This window comes from Aythya marila (genome assembly GCF_965140915.1).
Source record: "Aythya marila genome assembly, chromosome: 6".
In the NCBI taxonomy this organism is placed as follows: Eukaryota; Metazoa; Chordata; class Aves; order Anseriformes; family Anatidae; genus Aythya; species Aythya marila.
In genome coordinates this window covers 1640959-1655657 of record NC_139047.1, presented here as the reverse complement: position 1 = coordinate 1655657, position 14699 = coordinate 1640959, and the positions used below count along the sequence as shown (strand labels likewise).

The 14699-nt window shown below is 34.8% G+C and overlaps 1 protein-coding gene across 1 annotated transcript in view; it reads right to left on the bottom strand.

Moving 5' to 3' along the window:
- Positions 1 to 14699, bottom strand: part of PGAP1 (post-GPI attachment to proteins inositol deacylase 1) — a 42697-nt gene that overhangs the window by 5476 nt on the left and 22522 nt on the right. The window contains exons 11-26 of the mRNA XM_082763364.1: positions 13044 to 13093; positions 11571 to 11622; positions 11290 to 11367; positions 10532 to 10607; positions 10135 to 10208; positions 10007 to 10058; positions 9102 to 9165; positions 8040 to 8148; positions 7595 to 7633; positions 6435 to 6528; positions 5629 to 5719; positions 5224 to 5421; positions 3201 to 3336; positions 1977 to 2027; positions 496 to 719; positions 34 to 138 (exon numbers count right to left, since the gene is read on the bottom strand). Of these exons, the coding sequence (XP_082619490.1) occupies positions 34 to 138; positions 496 to 719; positions 1977 to 2027; positions 3201 to 3336; positions 5224 to 5421; positions 5629 to 5719; positions 6435 to 6528; positions 7595 to 7633; positions 8040 to 8148; positions 9102 to 9165; positions 10007 to 10058; positions 10135 to 10208; positions 10532 to 10607; positions 11290 to 11367; positions 11571 to 11622; positions 13044 to 13093 (1493 nt within the window). The remainder of the gene's footprint in view (positions 1 to 33; positions 139 to 495; positions 720 to 1976; positions 2028 to 3200; positions 3337 to 5223; positions 5422 to 5628; positions 5720 to 6434; positions 6529 to 7594; positions 7634 to 8039; positions 8149 to 9101; positions 9166 to 10006; positions 10059 to 10134; positions 10209 to 10531; positions 10608 to 11289; positions 11368 to 11570; positions 11623 to 13043; positions 13094 to 14699) is intronic.

Genomic DNA, 14699 nt, shown 5'->3' with positions numbered 1-14699 from the left:
GCGGTAAAACAACTGAGAACTGGGCTACAGTACCTTGATTTCACTTCAGAAGTAGTTGAATTCATGAGAATTTCTAAAATGCATACAAGGATAATAGCTGTAGATCTACAAGGATCGGGATCAAGCCTAACATTGTACCTGCCAAAAAAAGTGAGTTAGTTTTAAGAGCACGTTACTTTTAAACTAGGCTACCAAATAAAATCCAAGGTGGGAGCAATGACGTGCTAATAACAACATACATGTCATGTATATGTCATCATAAACTGAATATAAATCACTTCTGTTTCATTACTTCCTTCAACATACCATTTGGTATTACCTCTTAACATCTACTTATATTGTTCTTTCCATGCAATCTAGCTTTAGTTACAGTTGTAGTTATCTGAAGTCTTTCATGCTATAAGGTAGGTAGAAAAATTAAGCATTTGCAATTGTGACTATCTTCCAAGGTTCAGATTCTTTTCCTCCACCCTTACTGGCAATTTAAGAAATTACCTGAGATTTTTAAACCAGTAAATTAAAGATGGCAGGTTCAGCAGCACAATCCATGTGAATAAATAGAGAATTGTAAGATGGATCTTAAGACTGTTAACAGTTTCAGCAATTGTCGTACTATTGGAGAGAGATTGTGTTGGTTCTGAAGTTAAGTCTATCAAACTTCGGCTTTTGACCGTGTGTCTACTTGAGTTCTGTGAAGTTTCTTTTGAGCAGTCTGAATCCTGAAGATAAAAGACAGTAGTCATAAGAACACGTGCTGGCTTCTAAGAACCCTAAGAAGGGAGCAGGAGGGAAAAATTGTCCCTACAGTCGCATATGAACTCTGATTCAGGAAGAAAATTTGCAATTTATCCCTCAAAAAAGCCATCAAAAGCAGAGTTCAATAGTTCAATTTTAAGGCACCTAGATTTAACCAGCAATTTCTCTTACACTAATAGTTTGTGTGTCTTTGGAAAAAAAAAAAAAAAGAATGGATGATGGAGATACCCTGACACCACTGCAGTGAGAAAAATACGGAGTTCCTGGAAGGAGGAAGAACAGAATAAAAGAAATAATAATACATGTGGGTGAAAATCACATATAATCATTCATGGAAGAAATATACAGAAGGTAATGTAACTGGGAGTAAAACATTAACTGTAGGAATGAATAACAAAGATAAATGAGTTGGCAGATGATAACTTCCAATGACAGAAAAAAATACAAATGAAACAAGGAAAGATGATACGAATATGAAAGAAGAGAGATGGGTTAAATTTAAAATTAAACATAAATAACACCCCAAAGTCCCAAAGAAAATTATCAACAACGTGTTCTGGCTGACTACTTTTTTAACCGTATTTTATGAAAGAAGAATGAGTAGTCATTATATGAATGTATCCACGCACTTACACTTCAGATTCTGTATGTTAAAGTAACTGAAAAAAAGAAACAAAATTCACATTGCATGAAACCCAGCAACATTTTGCTTCTTCACTCCTTTTCAAATAGTTCCCAATTTACTGGAATCTCAATCCATATCCATCTAATGAGTAATATTTGTCACCTCCTGATTAAAACAAACAAAGAAAGAAAGAACTCGGAACTCCACAAGCTACCTATCTGGAATAGAGAGTATACGTTATTATAAACATAATTTATATCTAGAAAAAAGGTTTTTTTCTTTAGATAAGGCAGGTACCAAAACTCAGACAAAAAACTGTCATTCTGCTATATCTTTAGAGACTAAATATTTCTCCTAAAATGTTTTCAGTCAAGTTTGCACTGCAGTGATCTTCAGCAGTGAATGCAGTGACCATATAGGATACTTGTGTCCTGGCTTTTCTTTGACATCATGCATACAGTAAGTAAACTCCACAGCTACCTGGTCATCATGACACAACTCAATACTGTAATGGCAAGACGATAATTTATAATGAATGGGGCTTGCCAAATGATTTTTGGTCACTTAATTTTGAGGAGAAACAGGAAATACTCACCCCATTTAGCATGTTTTTTTCTGCTCCTACATTCACATGTAGTTTTATTACCTGTAAGACAGACCATTTGGCTTTTTAACAAATGTTGCTTCACACGATAGCTACAGTATACAAGAATCTCAGGCTAATTATTTTTTGTCCCTTTGTATAGATAGATAATTCTAGGGTCCCAATGGAGCTGTGATTCTAGAACTCCCTCTTCCTTCTGATCAGCAACATCCAAAGTGCTCTCTTAAGGAAGGGTTTCCAAGCACAGAGGGAGAAGTTGAGCTGGTCTGCTTCCACTGTGATAGAAAAGGAATACCAGCGGAAAATGTGCATATTCCTTACTTCCTCTTCCTCCTGATAACTCAGTTTTACTTCCCTTCTGTAAAAACACACATCAGGCCACAAAGGAGAAGTCCCATATCAGAAATTTACTGCAGAAGTGGAAGCAGGGTCAGCATGGAAATGTCCTTCACAGGGTAACTTTATGTCACAGGGATTTGAAAGAGAGCCCTGTTCTTCAGGCTGTGCTTTCTTCTGCTACATACCTTCTTCAGACCACCTGCAGGCTGCTCCACTTTGTACCCTTAACTCCCAGATGCATGCTCCCAAAGGCTTCCCTAGTAACTAAGTACAGTAGCTGTTTTAGCAGCTATATAACCATGGGGTGAATCAGATATCTAACTTAGATGAGTTAGATGCTCTGATGCAAAAAAGACCATGGAAACTGAATAGCAGAGACTAAATATGGAGCCTTGATCCCTTGGCCAGTGCCACAAATTAGCCATACAATAAAGACTGTCCTAATTCTACAATTTGTCCATTTTCCTTCCTTTTACTTCATAAGGATTTGTGAAGTCTTTAAAATAAAAAGTATTCTACAGAACATTCAAGGATCTTCTTTCACTGCAGCATCTGTTCAAGGGAGCCATTAGTCTTTGATTTTATAACATGACATTAGTAAGAAAAAATTTAAACTATACGAATTATTGTAGCAGGCATATAGGACCATACATTCCTTTGAAAAAAGTACAATCAAAACAACAAAATAATTCTAAACAGTGTGAGATTGAAAGTCTGAAGAGTTCAAAAAAGACCTATTTCAAGTATGCGAATAACCACATTTCCTTAAAGTATGAAAAATGGTAACCTCTATTTTTGCTTTTAACACTGGGTTAATTCAAAGCAGATTAAATGTTGACATTATGTATATATCTGGAATGCTTAGCTTTTCAGTACCTTAAACAAGTATTGAAGATAGATAACGAATACAGCCAGTGCACCACAAGTGGTCCAGCTAACCAAAGCAAGAGACCCCATCACACAGAGTCTTCTGTATGTAAACAACTTGTTATCTTTCTGAAGCACAGTAGGTCTTAAAAAGCAAACAAACAAAAAAGCCCTAATGTTATACTTGGTAGTTTTCACGTTATTACCAGATATCAAAGAATAATTGTTTCATGAATGACACATGAATAATACATTCCTCCTGAATATTGATTAAACACCAGAAAAATAAAGTTCAACAAATTTTAATATATACAGTAACTGCTACATAAGCTACTTTGCAAATAACTTTATCAAACTAACAAAACCATCTCACACCTTCCTGTATGTCTGTAACCAATACATTATTAGTTATTATTAGTCTCTAACTAAGACATTATTTTTACTTCATTTGGGGAACATAACGGATACATTGGTGAACATTAAGCATTAGGTTATCCTAACTCCAGATATGCAGTCACTAAGCTCTTTTGTGGAGCCCAAGAGAACTAGAACTGTATTCTTACTACTGCATAGTTGTACCATCAGAGTGATTCCTACTACAAACATTACTACACTGCAGTGATAGCACAGCAGCATACAACAGTAAGTCTGCAAGACTCGTTTTGTGACATTCTTCCCAAACAAGGGTTTCTGCTTACTCACAGTTTCAGAGAGACAGAAAATTTTATTTTAAGTCTCTGGATTCCAGCTGAAATGACTAAGAGACAAGTATGAATCTGAAATGACAAAGATGAGCTGAGAAGAAATGAAAACCAAGGGAAGAAGGTGGTAAGGAAATGCAATGGAAAGGTGAAAAAGTCTGTAACCTCTCAGCATTTCACTGAACATTCCAATGTTAAGACAGTGAAAATGGGAAGAAGCATTATTTGGAAAATTTAAAAAACCTTCACAACAAATTTTGAAAATAACCACAAGAAGGGTACTTGGTAGGAACAAGGAACTCCACAGGCAGCTAGTGACAAGTTCTTTGCTGCTGGCTATATCAGATCTTTTCAGAAGACTGAGCCAAACCCAATTGAATCCCATATACTTTAGAGAGATTTATATGTTTTTATTTTTTCTTCAAGAAATTCAGGATTGGATCAGAACCTGCGTAAGGTAATAACTGTGTGAAGTATTAAAATTCATTGCAAAGAATGATCTGACTTACAGGCAAATAACACAAAATCTAATTTTCCTGCCTCTGCTCAATACATTCTCAAGGGCTAAATTGAGCTAAAAATCTTAAATTTAGTAAGAGTAATTTCAAAACTTAGAAGCTGCTCACTTCATCGCTTATAACTAAATGTCTTCACATTCACTATTATTGATGAATAAGATGGCTGAGAAAAAATAGCTCACACCACGTGTATTATTTGATAGAATAAGACCAGAAGTACTAGTGATAAAGAAAAAGTTCATTTAGTAGGTATTTTCTAAGCAAAGAGCATCCCAACTAACTTTCTGGACAGACCAAATTAGTTTTCTATTGGCTGAAATCTAGGTGAGGACTTTATCAGTGTGAGAACAGTGAAATCATCAAATTAGCTAAGTATATTATCCAATTTCTAATTTTCTCTTTCAAAAACTTTATTTTCCATTCCCCCCTTTTCTTAACCCCCCTTTCCTATTTCAGCACTCATCTGTACATACAAAAACATTCCAGCATTCTTAGACATCATCTGTAAAATTCACCAGCTGCTGAGAAGGAAATAGTTCAGCTGTGTTCTTTCCTCCAACAAGCATTCCTCAAAAAGTAAAACTGAAAACTTTTATTGCAGCTGATGAAGGAAAGAAAGCCATTTAAGTTCCCTTTTGGAGATGTTAAACAAGGAATATAATGCTATTCTGATATTTCATTAATATTTAACACTGACAAACCCAGATATCTAAAATCAAGTATGAACTGTACTGCAGAATTTCATTTACCCAACAAAAATGAATGTTACAGTCATCAAAAAAAGCATAATTATAGAGCATAATGTTGTTTTACCTAATCAGAATCAACCATAATGTAGAGAAGACTCTCAGAGATGCAGAGAAAAATACTGCACTCCAGTAGGCAATGCCTGCCCCCAAAAGAAACAGAATCAGGGAAACGAGGGGGAACCATACGTCCTGACTACTCAGTACAGCAGCATCCACCTCTGGCAGCGAGAGTGAATCCCATATCTCTCTAAACCAGTTAAACCTGCCAAAAACATGAAAGCAGTGTTACTTATGACTTTGACTTGCCATTACGGTAAGACATATATCAACTCTTACTACACCCTTTCAAAAAAAATGTCAGGTGTTCACAACGAAATCAGAGTAATAATCCTCCCACCAAACCAAGTTTCAGAATTTTGAAACTTCTGTTTTACAAACCACTTTAAATAAATAAATTATGCAAACTTACCCCTTCAGAAACACAACAATGCTTATAATAGGTTCTACTTTGTAGGGTTTAGCTGTTCTAATTAGTTCAAGGGAAAATTCTGAACACTGGCCTAGAATCAAGAACAGAAAGTATCTATAACTATTATTTTGTCATGAACTTTAACAAAGATTATCCACAACAAAAAGTAAATTCAGACAATTTTTTGAAAGTTCACTTTAAAACAAGATGACCACGTCTTATGACAACACTAAGTCAGCACACAGTCATGGTTGGACTTGATAATCTTGAGGGTCTTTTTCAGCCTAAATTAACCCTGTAATTCTATGATCCTCAAAGGCCTTATTCAGTGGATCATTCACATTCAGGTAATTTGACACAAGAACTTCTAGAGCAATTACAGAGTTTGCTACAAGTACAAACCTGAATTTAAATGAAAATGCTACTTGTCTTAAGTCACGTATAACAGTCAAATCTCATCTTTATGCAAGATCGAGGTGTTCTGTGCATAATAACAGTATGTTTTAAACTTTCACAAGTGTTTTTAAGTATTTTCTATTAATATTAAAATACCATGCAACACACCAACCACAAGGAAGAGACTACAGGGTAAAAAAGAAGGAAATATTCTGCCAGCATACAGCCTTGGAGAACTACTAATAAACAAAAACTGAAGCTGAGGAGCCTAGATCTGGAAAATTCACTCAAGTTCAATGATACTTAGCTTAAAAAAAAAAAAAATCACACCAACTAGCTAGCCTTTCAACAGTAAATTGGATAAGTAATTTCTTTAAAAACACTGGAAAAATATTTTTCTAGAAATCTACCTGTTGATATCAGTGTGCTCAGTTGTCCTCCATAGGTAAGGAGGATATTAGAAACAACATAGACAGGAAGAGCGCCAGCATGGAACCTTATTATCTGAAAGACAAGGATATAAGAATAACTTGCAAACATATACAAAAGATTATCACAAAACCAGCATGATAATGTGACTAGAAAATCTTTCCTAGAAGATGAAAATACTTTCTCATTTTCATGGATGAGTATCTGATAACCAGTATGAGCAATTAATATTACATACGGAAAATATTTGGATATCTCATAAATGGCAACTCAAATGTGTTCTGATAAATGAAAGCTTTTTTTTTTCAGTCAAGACAGAAGTGAAAAGAATACAATAGCATGTTAATGGTGTTTCAGTAAAATATATAAACAAACCCTAAAAGCAAAAGGCCACATTTGAAGCAAAACTTATACATAGTTAGGTACCCTTTTGGCACAGATTTTTCAGACTTAATTTCTTGTATATTTCACTTGGCTTCCACTGTGCCAAGTCATGAGTTGATATCCACCTCTATACAGATATTACACAATCTCTTTTCAAATGGTAACAAGATGAGAAATCCTTGATAGAAATGCACATATTCAAATAAAGGAAATTGCCAGTAATATTCCAGCACTATATATCCATGCTTGGGAATTACATTACTTTTTAGAATCAGAAAATTGCAGATGGCTAGTCTATTTTTATACCATTGTAGAAAAGTATTCTTCATTGATAAAGAAAGAAAAAATATTTAAAATGGACATATAGATTTTTTTTTTTCTTTTTTCCCCCTGAAAAACTTGCAGTTGATGCCAAATGTTCTTTTAAAGTTTTAACAGTATTGACTCACCAGGCAAGAAAGTGAAAATGACCTACAGCGTCATACCTCTATAGATACTGGGCTAACTGCAAAGCCAAATGCTCAACATTTACACCAGCTCTTTAAAGCTAGAATGCTTTTCTATTCTGAAAATGGATGCCTGGCAAGGCATGGGATGGGGTGCCTTACCAAGTAACAAGGTTTTAACCAGTCATTGAATAATGCTTCTCTTGGCATCAAGAAGGGATTTGATATGCCATAGTAAGGGGTGGCAGGAAGGAATAACTTGTATAGGGACTGATATAAAAAACAAAATCTAGTATTAGAAGATTTCTTACTTGCCCAAGAATTTGTAAAAACGATGTCTTCAGAATTACCTGCATAAAAATTAAGATTTTATTGAATGCTATTTTACACAATAGCAAGCAAATACAAAATACTCTCAAGAAGCCAATTTAAAACACAGCAATCCTGTAATTAAAATGCACAACAGCTTACATCCAACTACTTTTCTTAAAAACATATACTTTAAAGTATTGCTTAAATGTAAGTCCAACTTCCACTTGTTCTCTAAACTTTTAAAAACACTTGTAACGTGCTATATTTATGAAAAGGCCAAACAGCTCAATTTCAGATTTGCTTAGTATTTATTTTGCTACATGATTTCAAAGATTGAATTAAGCAAAAAAAAGATATATATATATATATATATATATATATATATACACACACACACACACACAGCAATGCAAACTAAGTATAAAATAAATGTTTGTTACTCACTTCATACTGACAGTCTGAGGAAGAGTAAATGTTTAATACTGGAACCCTGCTGTCATTTCCAGGCTGAGCAACATGCAGTTTTGCAGAAATCTCACTAGAAGATGGAACTCTGAAAGAGCAACTTAATTGGTAATTGTTTTCCTCATAATCAAAAAAAAAAAAAAAAAAAAAGGTGATCTACATGCTTTAGTCTTCAGCAAGTATGCATAAACCATAACTAATACATCAAGTGTCACCCACAAGCTGTGAGCCAAATAGCATAATGAACTTTTTTTATTCTATCACAAAGAATTATAGATTGGGTTGGGTTGAAAGGGACCTTCATATCATCTAGTTGCGACCCCCAACATGCACAGGGACACCTTGCACTAAGCCAGCTTGCTCAAAGCCCCATTCAGCCATCCAAGAGCTACTTAACATTCTGAATCCACTGTACTCTAGACTATCTCAGGGACATTTGAAGTAATGAAAACAGACAAGTTTAACATTAGCATATGCACTCCCTCTTAAAACACATAAATATGCTCTGTGAAGAGAACGGATATGATGGATTCTGAAGAATAAAATTCAGCCTCCTGCAAGCATTAAGTTGTTGGAGTAGAAAATACAGGAAAAAAACTAAAGTTCGATCAGGTTGTTCAACTCTGAGTCACGAATGACACACATTTCAAGGCACAGCATTTGCTTTTGTCAAGCAGCTTAGGGCTGCTGTGTGATCAAGACCCTGGATCACAGGAAGAAACCAGTACCCCAGGCAAGCTCTATTCCCCAGTCATGAGGGGACCAAAGATTATGCTGAGAATTTCAGACCAAGAAATCTTATTTCCATTTCCAAAATATTTGCAAGAACTATCAAACAAGCAACTAGTAGATCTATTAGTAGATATACTTATTTAAAAGAAAAAACAAAACAACTTTGTCAATGAGGACAGAAAGGTAAATGAAGGAAAGATGCAAAAGAGACTGGATAATTTGTTTCATATCAGAAATATGCCCACAACAGCATGCAAACTCTCTTCAAGAACATATCAAGAAATAAATTATAACTGTTAAAGTCCTTACTTAGCTACAGTTACTGAGTCTTCATGTGACCAGGGTATATGAAGTCTGTAAACACTAGTTTTTTCTGAAAAGGAAGATAATTAGAAATACAAAATTCATTAAGAACAAGACATGGCAACTGTCTGCACAAAATAAATGAAGCAAATTCAATAGTCTCACTATATATCGGCAAAACATATGCTATGTGCCATTTCTTCAAAACCACACGTGTACATACTGCTTACTGTCTATAACATTTGACCTGCTATAATTTCACCATAAGACACTTAAAAACACAAACAAAACAAAAGGTGGCCTAGAGATCATTGTACAGAAGCACTGTGCTTGCAGTTACATTGCAATTAAGATTTCAGTGCAGTTAACACTGAACAAAAATGACTTTTAACACATGCTGTTACAGACCAAGACAGAAAGACACCAACATTAAAGGCAGTACAGTTACGAGAGAATTTCGGGTTTTCAATTGCAAGCTGTTACCTCAAGCTAGTAAATCTCTCTTTTTTTTTTTTTTTTTTCTTGAAACCAAGCCCTTTAGCATCCTCTTCTGTTTGAGTTCATGCAGCTCAACACTCAGATTTGAGTGCCAAAATTAGCAAATAAAAATCCTAGTCAAACATACTATTCTTGAGAAACACTTCCAATGTAATGCAGAATCCTGTGTAAAATTCAACCTTCCTTTCTGAGAAGCAATAAAACAAGCATATGACACTAGTTCCTCATTTTCTTTGAGCTTCTTAAAGTAGAAAATGAGAAATATTAGCACAGACATTTGAACAGATTATAATAATACTGTATAAACCCCACTGCCTGAAAGGATTTCTGGTTCCACAAGTTTTAGTCTTGAGAATTTTCAAGGAGGTTTAAAACAAGGTTATAAATATATACTTTAGAACACGCATATTTACCATTGGGTGACTGGCAGTGGCTCTCTATATATATTCTGAAAGCTTGATATACCTAAAACATATAAAAAAAATTACTTAGACTCCAAATAGTTGTTACATTAGCTTAAAAAATTAAGTAATATTCTTACTTGGTTAAAGTGCTGGAGCTGAACATTGTAAAGTAAGCCAGTGGAATTTAATAGAATTTTGCTTGAAGAAAGGCCTGCAAAGGATGCGTTATTTTAAAATATTATATAAAATGATCTGAGAACTCAGTACATCTTCAGATTTGATTTTTTTTTTTCCCCAGGAGATTTATATCCACTATATCTGTTAGTCAGAAAAAAAAAAAAAAAAACCACATTTCTTATTTGTTACTAGCAAGAGTAGTGTTAACTTTAGTAAAAACAACCCCACCTCCAAAAAAAAAAAAAAACCAAACCTGAACATTGGAAGTTTTAAGCACATTTATTATCTTAGGTGTTAGTTAATATTAGTTTCCCTTTTTTTATTTCCCCCCCCCCAATATTAATGTGATGTACTTACCAAAGGAAAAAAGATTCGTTACAGGAAGCTGTACTGTTCTGGAATCCTCTTTGAAGAATTCACAGTCCAAAGCAAACTGCAATTCAGAATATTAAGTACAGATCTAAACTGAACACAAGACTGTAGCCAAGCCCTATTCACAGGCACCAGCAGAATACAGGACACAAATACTGAACTGTCACTTCTGCCCCCTCCCCCCTGACTGTCAGGGACTGGCAGTTAGTTTATTCTTGTAAACAGCAGTAGAAATCTGGGTACCTTACGCATAACTTGTAGGTTACTCATGTTTGCAGCCATTTGCCTTCAAAAGCCTGAGAATGACTAGAATCCAGTTCACATCCCTCCACCTGAGGTGCATCTCAGTGTTTCTGTTGTTGCTGTTTTTTTGTTTGTTTGTTTTGGTCAGGGGTGGGGTGGGGTGGGAGGTGTGATGTTGCAAAGGAGCATGATTTGTCCAAATTCTGGATACAGTTTTCTAAGCAGCAAGAAGCTCTGTTTTGTCCCCTGAAGATTAATTATGAAGAGCAAAGAGACGTATGCAGCAAATACGAGTTCCGCCATCTCTAATATATATTTAGTTCACTTGAAAATTACTTTCCATCCCATTCCAAGTCTATCATTTGTTCTCTCTTTGTTTGTTAAACCAAGAGTTCGACAATTTGTCCAAGTAACTTAGCACATAACCCTTTAACTTCCATCATAGCATCTGAAAGCTATGAACACTCTGAACAAGCAATGTCCATGTTTCATCTTTTTACCTTATTGCCAACCGTGGGTGGTACAAGAATGACAATGTGGGACAAAGAAGGATAATCCTGAAGTTTCAGTATTACAACCTTAAAAAAATAGAAAAAAAAAAAAAAGAGGAAAAGCCATTAACAAAACACACCCCTTAGCTTGCCAGTTCCCAGATGTCCACCTCTTGTATCCCTTCCTCTGCAATACAATTGCATGTTCCATGCTGCAAACAGAACAGATCCTTCTCCCACGACACAACCCCACCAAGCAACTCTCCCTGCTGTGAGGTAGGTACACTTACCTTGATGGTCGGAAGTAACTCAGCTCTCCAGGATAAATCAGTAGCTTCCAGACTGTAAAAATACATGCACATTAAAAGGACAAACATTTCATTATCCAGGCACTAGATTATGACAGTGGACCAGCTTTTATCCCTCTCTACCTAAACATGCATAATTATGAATTGCGAACAAGTTTGGGTCTACTGCAGTCAGCTACTACAGTCATTTAGCAAATTATAATAATTTCAGATACTGCAAATCTTGTTTTTGCATAAAGAAATTAAATGAAGCTCTAATTTTGTAATACACAACAATCATCAGTTACTAGACACACATCTTCCAAAAGAATTAAAACTCTTAATGAGCCAAGGCAGCACTGGCATTGAATTAACACACAGTTTTATTAACATCTGTTAAATATCAAATGTGTCCATTGTTCCTATGGGCACATGCAAAACATACCACATAAAACAAGAATTGCAGACCTTGCAGCAGCTCAAAACTGGTGTATTAATTTTCAAATTGAACAGCAAGACATTCATTCACTTACTATAAAATATGATTTTTACAATACCAGGATACATTTTGTTCTCTAAATAGTGTTATAGGACCTCAGGATAATAGTGTTTTTGCTATGGATTTTATTAGGCTAAGTTTTAGCTAGCAGTCCTGCACTAGACTAACCTCCATTTGATGCCAATCAAAGGTTACAAAGAACAGTAACAGCCAGCTGCTCCTTGGATCAGGAAAGAATAATTGTAACATCTGACTGGATGCAAGACACTGTGGCTATATGCCTCAGCACAGATCCCCAAAAAATAAACACTACACTAGCTCAAATCCACCCGGGAATTTTCCCTAATCTAAAGGGTAGACTGAATTTATGTTGAGCTGACTCTGAGGAGGTAAATTAAGCCAGTGTTAAAAACAATTACTTTTCATCTTTTTAGTAATGATTGTAATGACCTGATTCAAATAATCACTTGATCACCCACACTTCTAAATATTCTCATATGGTAACAGCAATTCTGGAATGCAAAAAAAATAATAAAAAGATGCTTCAATTCACTTTCTGAGGGCTTCAAGTAATGTTTTATGTCTTTGTCAAAGGATTCTAAAATGATGCTACAAACCATACAATTTAGGGTTCCAATGCAGAATGCAGTGTCCAAAAGAGAGCAAAAGGAGCAATTTTTTTTTAATTTTTTTTTTTTACTGATATGAAGGTCAAAAATACAGCTTAAATTAAAAAAAAAAAAATCACAAAATTTATTCTGCATTCATATGATAGCAATTTTGGTCAGTATATTTTTTCCTGTTTATTGATGATACAGAAAGCATGAATTATGCACAGCAGGAATAAGAATTCTATTTTTTCTTCCCAACCCCTTCCTAAGAAAGATATTTTATATGCTTGAAAACTCAAATACAGTCATACAAGATCTACTTAAATAAATAATAAAAAAAAAAAAACAGGAACTATGTATACTCACCATGTTGAAGAATTGCTGTCCATGCAGCCATAAATCCAGCTACTTGTGTCCTGTAACGTTAATACCATAAAAAGTACATTACTGATGTGTGAATTTATAAATACATTACTATTAATTCTTTCCAGCAAACAATGCATGAGTTGATACTGATAATCTCCAAAATTTCTACATGCTAACAGTTTCAGTTCACTAAATATGAGCAATTGTTCTAGAATACTTTAATAGCAGAGCCTGATGCAAATAACTTCCTAATGAGAGGCACAGATTTTCATCTTCATCTCATTTTCCATTATGTCTGCAGCCACTATCACTATAATAACCAAACTCTCTTAAGAATATTATTTGCTGAAGTGTAAAAGCAAGGATGATGACAAGAACAGTCCCTCTCAAATTCCTTCTGTAGTTTATAATGAAACTATTAACTTTTTCTTTTTTTTTTTTTTTTTTTTTTTTTTAAAACATTTCACAGCAAAATCAAACTTCCGTGTTAATGGAATTTGACATTATATCCTCCATTAAAGAGTCTGATATCATAATCTTGCAATTAGAATTACAAGGAAAGATAAAACACGAACATTAAAGGTGTGGTGCTTTTTTTTCCAGAATCATTTTAAATAAGTTTGTCATCTTTTCTATATATGAATTGGCACGTTTTTCTAAAAAAGAAATACAAGGTTTGGCAAGCAAACTTTCATTATTTCTCTTCAAAAAAGAGAAGTATCTGCCTTAACACGATATAAAGTTCAATTTTATTCAAGTTTATTCTTTTCCATCTAAAATTAATGTCTCAAGCTCCTATCCTGAGTAGTCAAGAAATACTTCAGATTTTGACTGTCCTATTGGGTTCCCCTTAACTCTCACTACTAGAGAATATAAGTATTCAGTACCTCCTCCTCCTCAAACAGTACCAGTCCTGTCATTAATACATAATGAAGGCAAAAATTGCCCCATTCAAGGGCAACTAAGTTCACAACAAATTAAAAAATTTTGAAGCTGCTTCTAGGAAACACAGGATATATTCTTTTTTTCCCCGCAATGGTAGTCTGAACCTCTCCTTTTGAGGTAAGAGGGATACATAGAATCATATAAGAAAGCATCTCTGATTTCCTTGCCACTAATCTAAAATCAATCCAGAATCGCAGAATGGTTTGGGTGGGAAGGGAACTTAAAGATCATCTAGTTCCAACCCCCCTGCCATGGGCAGGGACATCTTCCACTACTCACTTAATACTGAGAAGTATATTTATCCATCTCCAGTTTGCCAAGAGACTACATTTCTTCCTTTCAAAAAGTATTTTAAAAACGATTTCAAAAACATTTTAGCTGTGGAACTAAAAATACAGGGCATACTATCACCTCTCTTCACAACAAAGGAGACAGCTGAGAAGGTGCTGTTTTCTCAGCTGGCTCCCATTCACGTCCACTGCTTAGCTGAAGATCTCTGTAGACTTTCTGGCTGACTTAAATTTTATTATGGCAAAACAAACCTATAAGCAGTGTTTCTGAATTCTAAGTACAGCTAAACCCTGGCAGCACTGAAAATAACTTCTTCATTCAATGCCATCAGTACAGCTGCACTAAATTAAATGAGAAAGCAATCTGTGGCTAACTGTGAGAGAGCCGAAAATAAAACATTCACATTTCAGAAATTCAGGT